This window comes from Rhinoderma darwinii, chromosome 3, assembly GCF_050947455.1.
Source record: "Rhinoderma darwinii isolate aRhiDar2 chromosome 3, aRhiDar2.hap1, whole genome shotgun sequence".
NCBI classification, from domain to species: Eukaryota; Metazoa; Chordata; class Amphibia; order Anura; family Rhinodermatidae; genus Rhinoderma; species Rhinoderma darwinii.
Genome location: NC_134689.1, coordinates 371970978 through 371989947, shown reverse-complemented (window position 1 = coordinate 371989947; position 18970 = coordinate 371970978). Strand labels below are relative to the sequence as shown.

At 45.9% G+C, this 18970-nt stretch overlaps 1 protein-coding gene across 1 annotated transcript in view; it reads left to right on the top strand.

Moving 5' to 3' along the window:
- LOC142750507 (zinc metalloproteinase/disintegrin-like) overlaps positions 1–18970 on the top strand; it is a 123896-nt gene that overhangs the window by 9681 nt on the left and 95245 nt on the right. Inside the window, exons 2-6 of the mRNA XM_075859509.1 lie at positions 6507–6589; positions 12243–12319; positions 12620–12698; positions 18115–18191; positions 18354–18534. Of these exons, the coding sequence (XP_075715624.1) occupies positions 6507–6589; positions 12243–12319; positions 12620–12698; positions 18115–18191; positions 18354–18534 (497 nt within the window). The remainder of the gene's footprint in view (positions 1–6506; positions 6590–12242; positions 12320–12619; positions 12699–18114; positions 18192–18353; positions 18535–18970) is intronic.

The following is an 18970-nucleotide window of genomic DNA, read 5'->3' as shown; positions in this document are numbered from 1 at the left end:
CACAGCTACTTGCTCATTACCAGAATATTGCTTCATCCTTTTTAATCACTTACACCTCTTACACATGACTGAGTTCGGGCCGTGAAAAACGGTCCGTGTGTCTGACGGATTTCCCGGCCCGACCACAGCACAGGTGAACGGGACTCCTGGCATCATAGACATTTATGATGCTGGGAGTCTCTGCCTCCTTACGAAATCGCTGTTTCGTACTGAACAAAATTATACAGTACGGTAGAGCAGTTCCGCGGGGAGGCAGAGAGTCCTAGCATCATAAAATGTCTATTATGCCAAGCAGGGACGTAAATAGGAAAGACTGGGCCCCATAGCAAACTTTTGACTGGGCCCCCTCTCCCCTGGTTGTCACACAACCCCACCCCCCTTGTAGATAGTGCCTTTTTTACAGCCCCCCCCCCCCCTGTAGATAATGCCATACAGCCCCCTTTGTAGATATCTGCAGAGGGGGCTGTATGGCGTTATCTACAGGGGGGGCTGTATGGCGTTATCTAAAGAGGGGGCTGTATGGCGCTAACGCCATATAGCCCCCCCTGTAGAGAACGCCATACAGCCCCCCTGTAGAGAACGCCATACAGCCCCCCCTGTAGAGAACGCCATACAGCCCCCCCTGTAGAGAACGCCATAGAGCCCCCCCTCTAGGGAACGCCATACAGCCCCCCCTGTAGAGAACACCATAGAGCCCCCCCTGTAGGGAACGCCATAGAGCCCCACCCTGTAGGGAACGCCATACAGCCTCCCCCTTTAGGGAACGCCATACAGCCCCCCCTGCAGAGAACGCCATACAGCCCCCCCCCTGTAGAGAACACCATACAGCCCCCCCTGTGGAGAACGCCATACAGCCCCCCCCTGTAGAGAACGCCATACAGCCCCCCCTGTAGAGAACGCCATACAGCCCCCCCTGTAGGGAACGCCATACAGCCCCGCCCTGTAGGGAACGCCATACAGCCCCCCCTGTAGGGAACGCCATACAGCCCCCCCTGTAGGGAACGCCATACAGCCCCCCCCCTGTAGGGAACGCCATACAACCCCCCCCTGTAGGGAACGCCATACAGCGTCCCCCCTCCCAAAAAAAGCCGACCTACAGTGTGTCCTACAAAAGACATGTATCCCCCTCTCCACAGGATAGGGGATACATGTGTGATTGCTGGCAGCGATAGGGAGAACGGGGGACCGAAAGTCCCCCGAAGTTCTCCATGACTAACCTCTGACTTCCGGCGTCTGCGCAGCTCAATAAAAATGAAAGGAGCGCTGGTCACGCATGCGCACAAGCGCGACCGGCGCTCCATTCATTTCTGCTGACACAGACCCCGGAAGTCCGAGGTTTGTGATGGAGAACTTCAGGGGACTTTCAGTCCCCCGTTCTTCCTATCGCTGCCAGCGATCACACATGTATCCCCTGTCCTGTGGATAGGGGATACATGTCTTTTGTTTAATGGCAGAGCGGGGAGATACCTCCCTGCTCTGCCGTAGTGTTCAGTGTAGTCGCGCTGTAGCAGCCGTAGCGGCAGCTAGCAGAGCCTCCGGCCATGGTGGGGGCACGTGCCGGCGGGCGACACGGGCCCCCTCATGCCGCGGGCCCCGTAGCAGCCGCTACGGCTGCTATGGCGGTAGTTACGCCACTGATGCCAAGCATTTTACGCAACAGGTGAACTGGGCCGTATTGTGGTCGGGCTGGGAAATCCAGCCAACATTCGGAACGTTTTTCACGGCCTGATCTCGGTCGTGTGCAACTGCGCTTACAATTGTATCCAGTCTAAGGGTGTGTTCACACAGTATATGCATGAGGCAAAAAAAATACGAGGCGTTTTGGAGACAGATTTGCCAAGCGTTTTTAAAGTGTTTCTTCAAGGATTGACTAGTCACTTCTTTATAACGAGGTGTATCTTGCATGCACGACACAGCTTCTTACCATTAAAGTCAATAGAAACATATATGCAAGCGATTTTTAAAAATACAGATGCTAAAAACTGACCAAATCTGAACTGTGTGAATGAAGCCAAAAGCTTGTTTCACAGGTAATAAGGCCACAACACCTAGACCCCCCACTGTTCTACTGAACTAATTTCAGATCACTGTAGTAGCCTATGCTGATTAAAAGTTTGGTTCCCTAGAGACTGGGTGGTTGTTGAGGCCATAATATGCACCCTTAAAATGTGTCTGTTAGGGGGGATTCACACGAGCGTGTATTCGGTCCGTGCGGGCCGCGTGGTTTTCACGCGGCACGCATGGACCAATACAAGTCTATGGGGCAGTACAGACAGTCCGTGCTTTTTGCGCAGCGTTTGTCTGCTGCGCAAAATGCGCGACAGGTTCAATAACTCTGCGTATTTCGCGCATCACGCACCCATTGAAGTCAATGGGTGCGTGAAAATCACGCGCACCACACGGAAGCACTTCCGTGGGACGAGCGTGATTCGCGCAACAGCAGTGAAAAGGATGAATGAAAACCGAAAAGCACCACGTGCTTTTCTGTTTCCGAACATCCAAACGGAGTGTCTTTGCGTACCGAACTTCACCGGGTTCGGCCAAACTCGTTTTGGCCGATCCCGGCAAAAAAATTATCGGTACGCGACGTCAGGAGATAGTCACTGTCCATGGTGCTGAAAGAGTTAAACTGTTTCAGCACCATGGACAGTGACTTGCGATCCCAAAATACATTAACCTGTAAAAAAAACCCGAAGTTCTAACTTACCGATTACTCCTGTCTCCTTCCTGCAGTCCGACCTCCCGGGATGACACTTCAGTTCAAGTGACAGCTCCAGCCAATCACAGGCCAAGCACAGGCTGCAGCCAATCACAGGCTGCAGCGGTCACTTGGACTGCTGCGTCATCCAGGGAGGTGGGGCCCGATGTCAAGAGAGGCGCGTCACCAAGGACGCGTCACCAAGGACGCGTCACCAAGGCAACGGCCGGGAAGTTCTCGGTAAGTAGGAACTTTATCTTTTTTTTTTACAGGTTTTTCGCTGTTGTGTTCGGCATTCACTGTCGAGGGTGCTGAAAGATTTAGCTCTTTCAGCACCTTGGACAGTGACGGGCGTCGACAAGCCTCATCTCTATGATGCCGGCTGCGCGAAAATCACGCAGCCGCGCATCAGACACGCATGACACACGCAGCTGTCAAATGGTTTTTGCGCTCGCAAAACGCCGCGTTGTTTGCGCGCGCAAAAACGCAACGCTCGTGTGAATCTCCCCTTATACAGATGTAGCCATCTTTATCTTGACTATTAATGCATTAAATACATGGTGTCAAGAAACTTTAACTTAACTTTTTCAATGACTTTTCAACGGCTTTTGTTGTGTGATATCACGCTGCAGCAAGCTATCAGAGTCAAGATAAACTTGGCTACATCTGCATTGCTGTATGAAATCAACTTAAAGAGGCTCTGTCACCAGATTTTGCAACCCCTATCTGCTATTGCAGCAGATAGGCGCTGCAATGTAGATTACAGTAACGTTTTTATTTTAAAAAAACAAGCATTTTTGGCCAAGTTATGACCATTTTTGTATTTATGCAAATGAGGCTTGCAAAAGTACAACTGGGCGTGTTGAAAAGTAAAAGTACAACTGGGCGTGTATTATGTGCGTACATCGGGGCGTTTTTACTTCTTTTACTAGCTGGGCGTTCTGATGAGAAGTATCATCCACTTCTCTTCAGAACGCCCAGCTTCTGCCAGATCACGCTGTGACGTCACTCACAGGTCCTGCATCGTGTCAGACGAGCGAGGACACATCGGCACCAGAGGCTACAGATGATTCTGCAGCAGCATCGGCGTTTGCAGGTAAATCGATGTAGCTACTTACCTGCAAACGCTGATGCTGCTGCAGAATCAACTGTAGCCTCTGGTGCCGATGTGTCCTCGCTCGTCTGACACGATGCAGGACCTGGGGAAGTGATGTCACAGCGTGATCTGCCAGAAGCTGGGCGTTCTGAAGAGAAGTGGATGATACTTCTCATCAGAACGCCCAGCTAGTAAAAGTAGTAAACACGCCCCGATGTACGCAAATAATACACGCTCAGTTGTACTTTTACTTTTCAACAAATTTTAAAATAAATGTGCACAAGGCCCCGGGACCAGATGGGTTACACCCTAGAATTCTTAAAGAGCTTAGTTCAGTTATTTCTGTCCCCCTTTTCATAATATTCAGCGAATCTCTAGTGACTGGTATAGAGCCAAGGGACTGGCGCAGGGCAAATGTGGTGCCTATTTTCAAAAAGGGCTCTAGGTCTTCCCCAGGTAATTATAGACCAGTAAGCTTAACATCCATCGTGGGGAAAATGTTTGAGGGGCTATTGAGGGACTATATACAGGATTATGTGACAATAAATAGCATTATAAGTGACAGCCAGCACGGTTTTACTAAGGACAGAAGTTGTCAAACTAACCTAATCTGTTTTTATGAAGAGGTGAGCAGAAGTCTAGACAGAGGGGCCGCTGTGGATTTAGTGTTTTTGGACTTTGCAAAGGCATTTGACACTGTCCCCCATAGACGCCTAATGGGTAAATTAAGGACTATAGGTTTAGAAAATATAGTTTGTAATTGGATTGAGAATTGGCTCAAGGACCGTATCCAGAGGGTTGTGGTCAATGATTCCTTCTCTGAATGGTCCCCGGTTATAAGTGGTGTACCCCAGGGTTCAGTGCTGGGACCACTATTATTCAACTTATTTATTAATGATATAGAAGATGGGATTAATAGCACTATTTCTATTTTTGCAGATGACACCAAGCTATGTAATATAGTTCAGACTATGGAAGATGTTCATGAATTACAGGCAGATTTAAACAAACTAAGTGTTTGGGCGTCCACTTGGCAGATGAAGTTTAATGTAGATAAATGTAAAGTTATGCATCTGGGTACCAACAACCTGCATGCATCATATGTCCTAGGGGGAGCTACTCTGGCGGATTCACTTGTTGAGAAGGATCTGGGTGTACTTGTAAATCATAAACTCAATAACAGCATGCAGTGTCAATCAGCTGCTTCAAAGGCCAGCAGGATATTGTGGTGTATTAAAAGAGGCATGGACTCGCGGGACAGGGATGTAATATTACCACTTTACAAAGCATTAGTGAGGCCTCATCTAGAATATGCAGTCCAGTTCTGGGCTCCAGTTCATAGAAAGGATGCCCTGGAGTTGGAAAAAATACAAAGAAGAGCAACAAAGCTCATTAGGGGCATGGAGAATTTAAGTTATGAGGAAAGATTGAAAGAATTAAACCTATTTAGCCTTGAAAAAAGACGACTAAGGGTGGACATGATTAACTTATATAAATATATTAATGGCACATACAAAAAATATGGTGAAATCCTGTTCCTTGTAAAACCCCCTCAAAAAACAAGGGGGCACTCCCTCCGTCTGGAGAAAAAAAGGTTCAAGCTGCAGAGGCGACAAGGCTTCTTTACAGTGAGAACTGTGAATCTATGGAATAGCCTACCGCAGGAGCTGGTCACAGCAGGGACAGTAGATGGCTTTAAAAAAGGGTTAGATAATTTCCTAGAACAAAAAAATATTAGCTCCTATGTGTAGAAATTTTTCCTTCCCTTTTCCCTTCCCTTGGTTGAACTTGATGGACATGTGTCTTTTTTCAGACGTACTAACTATGTAACTATGTAACTATGTAACACGCCCAGTTGTACTTTTGCAAGCCTCATTTGCATAAATACAAAATGGTCATAACTTGGCCAAAAATGCTCGTTTTTTAAAAAATAAAAACGTTACTGTAATCTACATTGCAGCGCCTATCTGCTGCAATAGCAGATAGGGGTTGCAAAATCTGGTGACAGAGCCTCTTTAAAGGGGTTGTATTCATTTAATGGCCGCCATATAATTCTGGAATGCACTGCAGGGGAGCGTGCCCCAGCAATAAAAGCTGATCACTAGGGGTTTGTGACTAGGACACACGACTATATACCAGGCTTCCATCACTTACGTGTTCATGATATGATCCCTTTAAACAATTCTCAGAAAGCTTAAAGGGAACCTGCCACCAGCATTTCACCTATTAAACCAGCAATACCTGGTGAAAGTGGGTGAAAAATCATTTTTATGTACAGATGTAGCCGTCTTTACCTTGACTTTTAACGCATTAAATCAACAGTGGATAGATCTCTTATCTTGACTTTTTCAATGACATTGGGCTTTTGTTGTGTGATATCACGCTGCAGCAAGTTATCAGAGTGAAGGTAAAGATGGCTACATCTGTAACCTATAATTGTCTTCTTAGTCGGCTCTGTAGCTTTAGTATTCCGTCTTTTAGTGTTCCGGCATCGTATGCTAAAGAGCATAAACGAGTCATATCTTCGTTTGAAAAGAGTCGTATCTTCATTCCTCAAGTCTTTCCGAGTTACCCACAGCTCCTAACTTTTGATTGAGAGCTCCTTGTGCGTTTGGTGAGAATGGTGCAAAGCTAATAATAGTTACATGAAACCAGAAACCACTTCAAAGTCTAATCTTCTAATATCAATAATACGATGGTGATTTCCTGCAGGCTTTAATAAAATACCAGTGGGGCAGAAATATGAGGTGGTCTTCCCTCGAAAACTTCATGCACATCACAAGAGAGACACTCAGGTACAGTACTCCTCACATTGTAAAGAAAATATTTCACAGACTATTGATATGTTGTTGCAAACGTAGATCAGTGCAGAAAGGGAAGTATTAAATCTACCTATCTATCTATCTATCTATCTATCTATCTATCTATCTATCTATCTATCTATCTATCTATCTATCTGTCTGTCTGTCTGTCTGTCTGTCTGTCTATCTATCTATCTATCTATCTATCTATCTATCTATCTATCTATCTATCTATCTATCTATCTATCTATCTATCTGTCTATCTGTCTGTCTGTCTGTCTATCATCTATCTATCTATCATCATCATCATAATCATTATTAATATAGATCTGTCAATCTTCATCATCATCATCATCATCATTATTGATTCTATCTATCTATCTATCTATCTATCTATCTATCTATCTATCTATCTATCTATCTATCTATCTATCTATCTATCTATCTATCTATCTATCTATCTATCTATCTATCTCATATCTATCTATCTATCTCATATCTATCTATCTATCTATCTATCTATCTATCTATCTATCTATCTATCTATCTATCTAACTATCTATCTATCTATCTATCTATCTATCTATCTATCTATCTATCTATCTATCTATCTATCTATCTATCTATCTATCTATCTATCTATCTATCTATCTATCTATCTCTATCTTCTATTTCTATCTTTTTCTCTTCTACACGGTGTGCACAATTATTAGGCAAGTGAGTATTTTGACCATATCATCATTTTTATGCATATTTTCCAACTCCAAGCTGTATAAACTTGACTGCTTATTGGATGAAGCATATCAGGTGATGTGTATTTGTGTAATGAGGGACGGCGCAGCCTAAGGCTCTATTCACACGACAGGGTCCGAGTGTCGGCCGATAAAAACGGCCGTTTTGCATCTGTTTTGCATCCGTTCCGATCCCGTTCAAGGCCGTGTTGCCATTTTTAACGGCCAATTTTTTTCCCTGTCCGTTTTAAAATCGGATGAATTTAATTTGTAAAATTTTTGCCATGCACTGCCCTCTGTAGATAATGCCACACACTGCCCTCTGTAGATAATGCCACACACTGCCCTCTGTAGATACTGCCACAGCTCCCCTGTAGGTAGTGACACACAGCCCCCCTTGTAGGTAATGCCACACAACCCCCCTGTAAGTCGTGCCACACAGCCCCCTGTAGGTAATGCCACACAGCCCCCTGTAGGTAGTGCCACACAGCCCCCTGTAGGTAGTGCCACACAGCCCCCTGTAGCTAATGCCACACAACCCCCTGTAGGTAATGCCACACAGCTCCTTGTAGGTAATGCCACACAGCCCCCTGTAGGTAGTGCCACACAGCCCCCTGTAGGTAGTTATACACAGGGACGTTTTACATAGCCCCCCCCCCCTCTTCCAGGAGAAGTCACTAACTTCACTGTCCATGTATAGACTGTGAAGTCAGGGACTTCTCCTGGAGCGGAAACAGCGGCCACAGGGTCGGGGATTCCGCTTCAGAAGTGCCTGACGTCACTGTGTCCATATATGGACAGTGAAGTCAGGGTCTTCTCCTGGAGCGGAAACACCGGCTACAGGGTCGGGGATTCCGCTTCAGAAGTGCCTGAAGTCACTGTGTCCATATATCGACAGTGAAGTCAGGGACTTCTCCTGAAGCTGAATCCCCAATCCTCAGCCACAGCGTTGCCGAAGCTGTGTCCGGGGATTGGGGAATCCGCTTCTACAGGGAGCAAAAAAATACCCTCCTCCTCCTCACATGCACTTCGCACTGTGAGGAGGAGAAGGAGAGAGAGCGATGGAAGACACGACCGTCACTCGGGACACATTCCAGTGATGGCCGTGTATTACCCGGCCCCATAGACTTCTATGGGAGCCGGGCGGCCGGGAGAGTGGCCGAAAATAGGGCATGTCCCATTTTTTGACAGCCGGGTTTCCCAGGCCGTCAAAAAATTGGTTGTGTGAATAGCTCCATTTGGGGTCTATTGTTCCTACTGCGGCCGTGTGACGGACGTTTTGTGAACAGCAGTCACACGGCCGGGAAAACCCTGTCGTGTGAATATGGCCTAAGGAGATCAGGACCCTACATCAAGGTGTGCAGAATTATTAGGGGGCTTGTTTTCTTCTGGCAAAATGGGCCAATAAAAGAGATTTAACTGACTCTGAAAAGTCAAAAATTGTTAAGTCTTTCAGAGGGATGCCGCACTCTTGAAATTGCTGAGATATTGGGGCGTGATCACAGAACCATCAAAGGTTTTGTTGCAAATAGTCAACAGGGTTGGAATAAAAGTATTGAGGAAAAAAAATGCTAATGAACTACCAAAGATTTGAGTAGACTCAAACGTGAAGCGACCAGGAACCCATTGTCCTCCAGTGCTGTCATATTCCAGAACTGCAACCTCCCTGGAGTGCCCAGAAGTAAAAGGTGTTCAGTGCTCAGAGACATGACCAAAGTAAGGAAGCCTGAAACCCGACCACCACTGAACAAGACACAGAAGATGAAACCTCAAGACTGGGCCAAGGAATATCTGAAGACACATTTTTTTCAAAGGTTTTATGGACTGATGAGATGAGAGTGACTCTTAAAGGACCAGATGGATGGGCCCGTGGCTGGATCAGTAACGGGCAGAGAGCCCCACTTTGACTCAGACGCCAGCAATGTGGAGGTGGGGTACTGCTATGGGCTGGTATTATTAATGATGAGCTAGTTGGAACTTTTTCATGTTGAAGATGGACTAAAAATCAACTCCCAAACATACTGCCAGTTTTTAGGAGACACTTTCATCAAGCAGTGGTACAGGAAAAAGTCTGCATCTTTCAAGAAAACCATGATTTTTATGCAGGACAATGCTCCATCGCATGCATTGAAGTACTCCACTGCAAGGCTAGCCAGTAAAGGCCTTAAAGAGGCTCTGTCACCAGTTTAATTCTTCTCTATCTTCTACCTCATCTAATAAACGCTTTGATGCTGATAACTACTGTTTTATTTTGTTTTGTTTTTTTAAAACATTTATTATTGACAATGTTCTGATCATTTTTAGATTTATTTGAAATTTTTAAAAATGCCCAAATGGGCGTTTTTTTTTTTCGTTTTACCAAGTGTGCGATGTAAAGCAAAGTGTATTACGCTGACCAATCAGCGTCATACAGTTCTCTTCATTCATGCCCAGCTTTATTCACAGCACAGTGTGATCTCACGAGATCAAGTTGTGACGTCACTTACTCCTGCAGGTCCTTCACCGGAGTGACGGGAAAATCTTGCGAGATCACGCTGTGCTGTGAATAAAGCTGGGCATGAATGAAGAGAAGTGTATGACGCTGATTGGTCAGCGTCATACACTTTGCTTTACAACACCCACTTGGTGAAAGAAAAAAAAAAACGCCCAGTTGGGAATTTAAAAAAAATTTGATTTTCAAAATAAATCTAAAAATGATCAGAACTTTGTCAATAATAAACGTTTTTAAAAAACAAACAAAAAACAGTAGTTATCTACATCAAAGCGTTTATTAGATTAGGTAGGTGATAGAGAAGTATTAAACCGGTGACAGAGCCTCTTTAAAGATTAAAGAATAATGACATGGCCCCCTCCCTCACTGGACCTAAACCCTATTGAGAACTTGTGGGCCCTTCTTACACGGCAGATTTACGGTGATGGAGAACAGGACACCCCTCTGATCAGTGTCTGGGGGGCTGTGGTTGCTGCTGCACAAAAAGTTGATCATCTACAGATTAAGAAACTGACAGACGCCATGGATGGACGGCTTATGACTGTTATTGAAAAGAAGGGGGGCTATATTGGGCACTGATTTATTTTATTTTTTTAAATGTCAGAAATGTTTATTTGTAAATTTTGAGTTATTTGTTTATTATTCTCACTTTGCAGATAGATGAAAATAAAGAAGTGAGATGGGAAAATGTTCCTTTTTCATTTAGTTACATAATAATTCTACACACATAGATATTCTCCTAAGAAAGCCAAAACCTCACTTTTACTTAGAAATATTCAGGTTTGAGGTTTATTAACATTTTGGATTGACCGACAGCACTAGAGTTGTTCAATAATAAAACTAATGCTCAAAAATACAACTTGCCTAATAATTGTGCACACAGTGTATCTCTCTCTCTCTCTCTCTCTCTCTATCTATCTTCTATCTCTCTCTATTTTCTATGTCTATCTATCTATCTATCTATCTATCTATCTATCTATCTATCTATCTATCTATCTATCTATCTATCTATCTATCTATCTATCTATCTATCTATCTATCTATCTATCATCTATCTCTATCTTCTATTTCTATCGGATCTATCTCATATCTATTTTATATCTCTCTACCAATTACCAATTGATATTACCTTTTGCATGTATTCCATGTATAGTCTGTATATATAGGCTGACTTTATGCCTACGTTTTGATGCTTTGCTATGACAGGTAAATATGTTTTGTGCAGAACCACTGATCTGGATATTTCTATAGTTGTGGTGTATTCTGTGCTCAGTTACTGCTGGTGTGGTTATATTTGAGACGTACCTCCATTTCCTGGTAATGCCTGACTGGTTTATACTTTGTGTTCTTCAATGTAGTACTCTTTCACAAGTAAATGAATGTTTATAGGAAAGTCATGTCTAAAAGTGGCAATGGATGGCGCTATTTTCCCCCACTATGACTGATAATAACAGCATGTCTATATTACCAAAACAGTTACAATATTTATCTGACATTTGTCATTAATGAAGGTGCAATAGTTTATCTACAATTGATCAAGAATTAACATTGTGGAGCAATGCAAGGAAAGGATTTTTTATAGGGAGATCATTCCCAATGTAGGGAAATATTGTTAATACGTTTTCTGTTTAAAGTGAATTTCTACTTATTAAAATAATTTCATTTTTAGGTCCAAAATGCTTTTTTGGTTACTTGCATACATTCAGTTATTTTGTTTCAGAGCTCGTCCCCTGCTTCCTGTTTTACCGTCATTGAGTTAATATGGTAACATACTGACTCCCACCACTAGGGGGAGCTTACTGCATAAGGTTTTATTATAGAATCGAATGGGAGCAATAAGTATGTAGTGAACTCCCCCTGGTGGTAGCTGTATGTAGCCTGATTTTTGTCATTGAGCATGACCACTCAAGGAATTTTGATTCTGCAACCACAAAATGTAGTGCTGACCCATATATATTAGACCAATTTAGATAAAATTATGGGCATTCATGTAAGAATAGCTGTATTCAATCATGAAAAATATGAGAAAACTGAGAAGAGAAAAAATTTTCCTTTTTGCCCAGCTTAAAAGTGATGTCCTTTTTTGTTAAAAAAAAAAAAATACCCAACTATAAGCAGATCACAGGGTCATCTGCTGCTGTCCTCAGCAATCAGCCAATGTCTGTGGAGGAACCTGGCAGCAATGTTCAATTTCCCTGCAGCGCCACCACTGGGGAAATTAAACCTTACACTGTCTGTCTGTGAGATACATGGACATTACAGGTCCTCCAGCGCAAGAGACACTCTTTGTAGCCACTCACTGTTCTGACAACGTTTTTAATGTGTTCAGATCAATATGTTTTTGGTAAACCCTTCAAAACATGTCCTCTCTTTACCTGCCACTTCCATATTAGTAAGTATATTGTAAATGTGCTTCTCTTAACAGAGTGAATATCCAGACCTGGTGCAGTACGGGCTAGAAGTGAATGGTAAACCAATGGTTCTTCATCTAGAAAAGAATGAGTGAGTGTTCGCTGCTGGTCCAATATGTCCTATATAAAAAGGCCATTATAAAAAGTTTTATAAATTATTTTAATATTCTGTTAGGCGTATTAAACTACCGCCTTCCCTTGATACTATCAAAATTTTCCCAGCATTTACCCTGTGCTGTATTATCCCTCCCCTTGACACATAACCTAAAAGCAACCCATTGCATGAGATAAAAAATCAAAGGAGATAATTAGTTGACCCCTCGGCCTTAGACTTGGTCCCTGGCCCGTTACTCTGCGATGTATTCTAATACATTTCCTGCTCTTCTTACAGAGACTTAATATCTGAGAATTACACAGAGACTCATTACCTGAAAGATGGTTCCCCAGTTACCACCAGTCCTGAGATGAAGGTAAGGTCTTTCCTATCACTAAGAGGGTCTTCGGAAATATTCTCCCTGTATGCCAAATATACACACATGTTATAGACAATTTTCATAAGAGTGTGGGAGGAAACCTGAGATACCAACATGAGCACAGGGAGAATATACTAATTCCATATCAAAGCCCTCATCTCTTCTGTAAGGTCTATAAACATACAGTGTTGAGGCATCTTGAAAAATCTATGTTGTATGTATTTACATTCATTTGGTTCGGTTCTAAAAATCTTCTATGAAAAAAACATTGGCATACAAATCCCCAGGGCCAGAACATAGGGAGGTCAAAAGGGGCAAATGCCCTGGGGCCTTCACCACTTAGGGGCCTTCTAAACAACCCAGTTTCCTCTTGTCCATCAAACCTGTAATGTCCGTGGCTGCGGGCTGTCAGCTCCAGCCTCCCGCTGACAGCCGCAGTCACAAGTCGGCAAGCGCTGGCCCCAGCCTCCTCCTCAGGAGACGCCAGCGCTTGCATCCACTCACCTCCGCCGGAGCCCGCAGGGTGCGCGCGCACGCTCGTCCCCGCTCTTAAAAGGGCAGCGCGCGCACCGGACATCTTGAACGACCTTTGACCCGTGAGTACCCTGGGCTATAAGAGGGGTCCAGCCCCCTAGTTCGATGCCTGAGCGTTGTTAGTTTTCCCAGTCTGTCTTGCAAATGGTCCCTTAGTGTTTCCCGTTCCTGTTGTTACCCGTACCTTGTTCCCCGTTCCTGTTTCCAGGAATTCTGGAGAGGTTCTCCAATGGGGCTCCAAGTGCCATGGTCGTTGTCTGTTGCAGATCCATCCTGTCAAGCCTTCTCTGCCTCAGTCGCTGTCGGGACTGCCTCCCCATTTTGCTCAGTATGCAGATGTTTTCAGCAAAAAGGAGGCTGAGACGCTGCCTCCACATCGCACCTATAACTGCCCCATTGAACTGGTTCCTAATGCCTCTCTTCCCCGTGGACGGGTATATCCTCTCTCCTTGCCTGAGTCTCTATCCATGTCGGCCTATATAAAGGAGAATCTGGAGAGGGGTTTTATACGAAAATCTTCCTCCCCGGCCGGGGCTGGATTCTTCTTCGTTAAAAAGAAGGATGGATCCCTTAGTCCCTGCATTGACTACAGAGGCCTCAACCTGATCACAGTCAAGAACAAATACCCGTTGCCACTCATCTCTGAGCTATTTGATCGCATACGTGGGGCCAAAATTTTTTCTAAGCTAGACCTACATGGGGCTTACAATCTAGTCCGGATTCGCCGGGGTGACGAATGGAAGACGGCATTTAACACCCGGGACGGGCACTACGAATACCTGGTGATGCCCTTCGGACTGTGTAACGCTCCAGCAGTGTTTCAGGAGTTCGTTAACGACATCTTCCGAGATCTACTCTATGTCTGTGTTGTTGTTTATCTCCATGATATTTTGATTTTCTCCCCAGATCAGACGACTCATCGGAGGCATGTTCGTCAGGTTCTACTACGATTGAGGGAGAATCATTTATACGCCAAGCTGGAGAAGTGCGTCTTTGAGAAGAGTTCTCTGCCCTTCCTGGGCTACATCATCTCGGATCAAGGCCTCAAGATGGATCCTGAGAAAGTGAAGGCTGTCCTGGAGTGGCCACGTCCCCAAGGCTTAAGGGCCATACAGCGGTTCCTGGGATTCGCCAATTTCTACCGGCAGTTTATTCCTAACTTCTCTTCTCTGACGTCTCCCATCTCGACCCTTACCAAGAAGGGTGTGAACGCCAAAGTGTGGACTCTAGAGGCAGAGTCTGCATTTAATAGCCTGAAGAGTGCCTTCACTTCAGCCTCGATCCTCCATCACCCTGACGTATCTCGGCAGTTCTCACTGGAAGTGGACGCTTCCTCTGTCGGTGCAGGTGCACTTCTGTTCCAGATGAGCTCCAAAGGAAAGGCTGTAGTATGTGGCTACTACTCTAGACTGTTTTCCTCTGCTGAGCGCAATTACTCCATTGGAGATCGGGAGCTGCTGGCCATCAAATTGGCTCTGGAGGAGTGGAGACATCTTCTGGAGGGCGCTGCTCACCCCATCCTGATCTTCACCGACCACAAGAACCTCACTTACCTTCAGTCCGCTCAAAGACTTAATCCTTGTCAAGCCAGGTGGTCGCTGTTCTTCACCCGTTTTCTGTTTGCGCTCCACTACCGTCCCGCGGACAAGAATGTGAGGGCAGATGCCCTGTCCAGATCGTTTGAGACGGTAGACACGGTGGAGTCCCTCCAGACCATCATAGACCCGTCCTGCATCGTCACTGCTAATCCTCTGCAGGTTAGAGACATCACTCCTGGGAGGACTTTTGTTAGGTTGGCGGACAGGAGAAGAATTCGCCGCTGGGGACATAGTTCTAAACTTGCTGGGCACGCCGGTGTCCGTAAAACCCGAGACCTGATCGCTCGTCACTTTTGGTGGTCCACGCTACATAAGGATGTTCTGGACTTTGTCTTTTCTTGCACGGTGTGTGCCTCTAACAAAGTGACTCACAGCAAGCCTGCCGGCCTGCTTCAACCTCTGCCTGTGCCCAATGCCCCCTGGCAGCACATTGCGATGGACTTCGTCACTGACCTTCCCCCCTCAGCAGGATGTAACACTGTCTGGGTGGTGGTGGACCGGTTCTCTAAGATGGCTCATTTTATCCCGTTGACCGGCCTACCTTCTGCTCCTCGTCTGGCAAGTCTCTTCATCCAGCACATCTTCCGCTTGCATGGCTTGCCTCTTCACATTGTGTCCGACCGGGGGGTTCAGTTTACCTCTAAGTTCTGGAGAGCCCTCTGTAAACTCCTGGATGTGAGATTGGACTTTTCCTCTGCCTATCACCCCCAGTCCAATGGGCAAGTTGAGAGGATCAACCAGATCATGGAAAATTATCTCCGCCATTTCATCTCTTCACAGCACGATAACTGGGTACAGCTTCTACCATGGGCCGAATTTTCTTACAACAACCACACAAGTGAGTCCACCACTTCCTTTCCATTTCACATTGTCTACAGTCAACATCCCAGAGTCCCTCTTCCTGTGTCGACTTCATCCCAGGTTCCCGCTGCTGACTCTGCATATGGGGACTTCCTGCAAATCTGGCAACAGACCCGGTCCTCTATTTTGCTGGCAGTAGATTGCATGAAGCGAAAGGCAGATACTAAGAGAAGAGAGCCGCCTCAGTATCTTCCGGGGACTAAAGTCTGGCTGTCCTCTCGGAACATTCACTTGAAGATGCCCTCATACAAGTTCGCTCCCAGGTTCCTTGGACCATTCGAGGTCCTGCAGCAGATCAACCCTGTCGCCTACAAGCTTCGGCTTCCTCCTACCCTCAGGATTCCCAACTCCTTCCACGTCTCCCTCCTGAAGCCTGTGATGCTAAACCGCTATTCCAAGACTCCCAGCCCTGCGGTTGCTGCCAGCGGCTCCTCGGACATCTTTGAGGTAAAGGAGATCTTGGACACCAAGAGAGTGAGAGGAAAGACCTTGTATTTGGTGGATTGGAGGGGGTTTGGTCCCGAAGAGAGGTCCTGGGAGCCAGAGGGGAACCTCAATGTCCCTACTCTTCTAAAGAAGTTTCTCTCTCGCTCCGGTCCCAAGAAGAGGGGGCGTAAGAGGGGGGATACTGTAATGTCCGTGGCTGCGGGCTGTCAGCTCCAGCCTCCCGCTGACAGCCGTAGCCACAAGTCGGCAAGCGCTGGCCCCAGCCTCCTCCTCAGGAGACGCCAGCGCTTGCATCCACTCACCTCCGCCGGAGCCCGCAGGGTGCGCGCGCACGCTCGTCCCTGTTCTTAAAGGGGCAGCGCGCGCACCGGACATCTTGAACGACCTTTGACCCGTGAGTACCCTGGGCTATAAGAGGGGTCCAGCCCCCTAGTTCGATGCCTGAGCGTTGTTAGTTTTCCCAGTCTGTCTTGCAAATGGTCCCTTAGTGTTTCCCGTTCCTGTTGTTACCCGTACCTTGTTCCCCGTTCCTGTTTCCCGTGCTTTGCCCTAGTATCTAGTCGTGCCACGTCCTGTGTCATCTGCCACGTCCAGAGGAATCTGCCACGTCCCGTGTCATCTGCCACATCCCGTGTCATCTGCCACGTCTGGAGGAATCCGCTACTTTCTGTGTCATCTGCCACGTCCGGAGGAATCCGCCACGTCCTGTGTCATCTGCCACGTCCGGAGGAATCCACCACGTCCTGTGTCATCTGCCACGTCCGGAGGAATCCGCCACGTCCGGAGGAATCCACCACGTCCTGTGTTATCTGCCACATCCGGAGGAATCCGCCACATCTCGCGCAACTTGCGGCTCCTGTGTCATCCGCCACGTTTGGCGCCATCTGCTGCACCCATCTCATCTGTGCCAGAGCTGCGGCCACCATCTGGACTATTCATGTACCCTTGTGCGGGACATTGTATTTCTGGGGTGTCCTGTTGTTTGGCCAGCTGCCTCCCCGCTGCGGCGGTACGGCCTAGTGGGTCCACTAACCCGTTTCGTGACAAAACCTTTCCCAGCAGCATGACATGCTGGATGAAGAAAAGATAAAGCATTTTAAATTTAAGGGGCTCTGCCAAAAATTATCTAATGTGTATGTTAGCTATGTATTATATGACATTGTTACTGAACAGGGGCCACCCACCACATTTTTCAGGCAGGGGCCTCCACCAACCTTGATCAGGTTCTGCAAACTCTAGAGAAATGGGTCTCTTACTGGGTTTGAACCCATGGCCCTAGTCCTACTAGTCAGCAGGGGTGCTACTGTGCTCCCCAGATCTATGACACAGGTTTGGAAGATATAGTCCTAAAGCCAGCCATAGCTAGAGCTACATGGCAACTTTGGCCAAAACACAAGCTACGAATCTAAAGATCGATGTGTTGCACTGTGTACATTGAAGTAATGTAAGTCAATGTGGCCTTATTGTGACCCGCAAGTTGCCGCGACTGTCACAAGAAATCCTAACTTTTTGTATTACTTGCGACTGGTCACGGTAACTTGCGGGTCGCAACACGGCCATATTTACTTACATTACTTCGATGTACGCGGAGTGCCATAGCAATCTTTGGTTGTGCTCCCTTTAGACGCAGCCAAATTTGCCATCTAGCCCTAGCCTTAAACACTCATTTTGGTGAGAGTTATTTCACCCGACTCTCTCATAAATATGCACGCTTGGTTGGACCAAGCAGATTTGTTATTTCAATGGGCAGAGGGGAAAGGGCTGCTACCAGATCCCTCTGGCAGGGGCTTATCTCCAACAGGCGTGACCCTTCTTTCCCTCGACGTCTGATATGACAGGAGGCCACCATACACATAAACTCATTGGCCAAGCCCATCAATATAGGCGGATTCTGACGACTTTTCTCATTATATGAGTATGACCAGCTTAAGTTTTTAATGCAGGTGATGATTACTTATTTTTGCATCTTGTAGGATCACTGCTTTTATCAAGGGTATGTGAAGAATGACAACAGTTCACAGGTCAGCCTGAGCACATGCAATGGATTAAGGTGAGACAATAATCATGATCTTTATTTATAAAGCAGTAGAATATTCTGAAGTGCTTTATTACATGGGAAGCAATAACTTTACATGCCACTAGGAACGTTCATGCCATGGTCCGAGGTGAATATGGCAAATGACTCAAAAGATATATGAATATTTTCTTTTAGGGGCATTATTACGACACAAGAAAATAAATTCTTGATTCAACCTCTGAAGATGTCGGAGACTGGAGAACATGCTGTTTACCAGTATCAAGCCCAGGAGACACCAAAAACCTGTGGTGTGGATGACACAAGTGCCAATGAGACAATCATGACCAAGATCGATTTCTCAATCAGCAGTAAAGAGGTGAGCGGGAGGAATTTATTAATCGTTCTATGCCAGTTTTCTGGTGTAGAAAAGGAGCAAATGCCACAAAAGTCTCCATTAACACAGTATATTACGCTTTTGGCGTCGCTCATGTCACTTTACCAAAAACTGTGTGGGCAGAGGCGTAGCTAGGTTCTCCTGCACCCGGGGCAAAGATTCAGATTGGCGCCCACCCCCCCAACTTATTTCCCGACATCTCCTTCCCCCTCGCCATGTTTTCTTTCCCTACCAATCAATGAGATGTAATTTTTTGTTCACAATTTTTTTAATGTAACTTGAGTATAAAAGCATTTCTACATTTTACAAGCGATATAGTTCTATAATGTAATTAACATAAAAATAAATTAAAAGAAAATAAATTAAAGAGGCCACACACAGCCCCCTGTAGATAGTGCCACACACAGCCCCCAGTAGA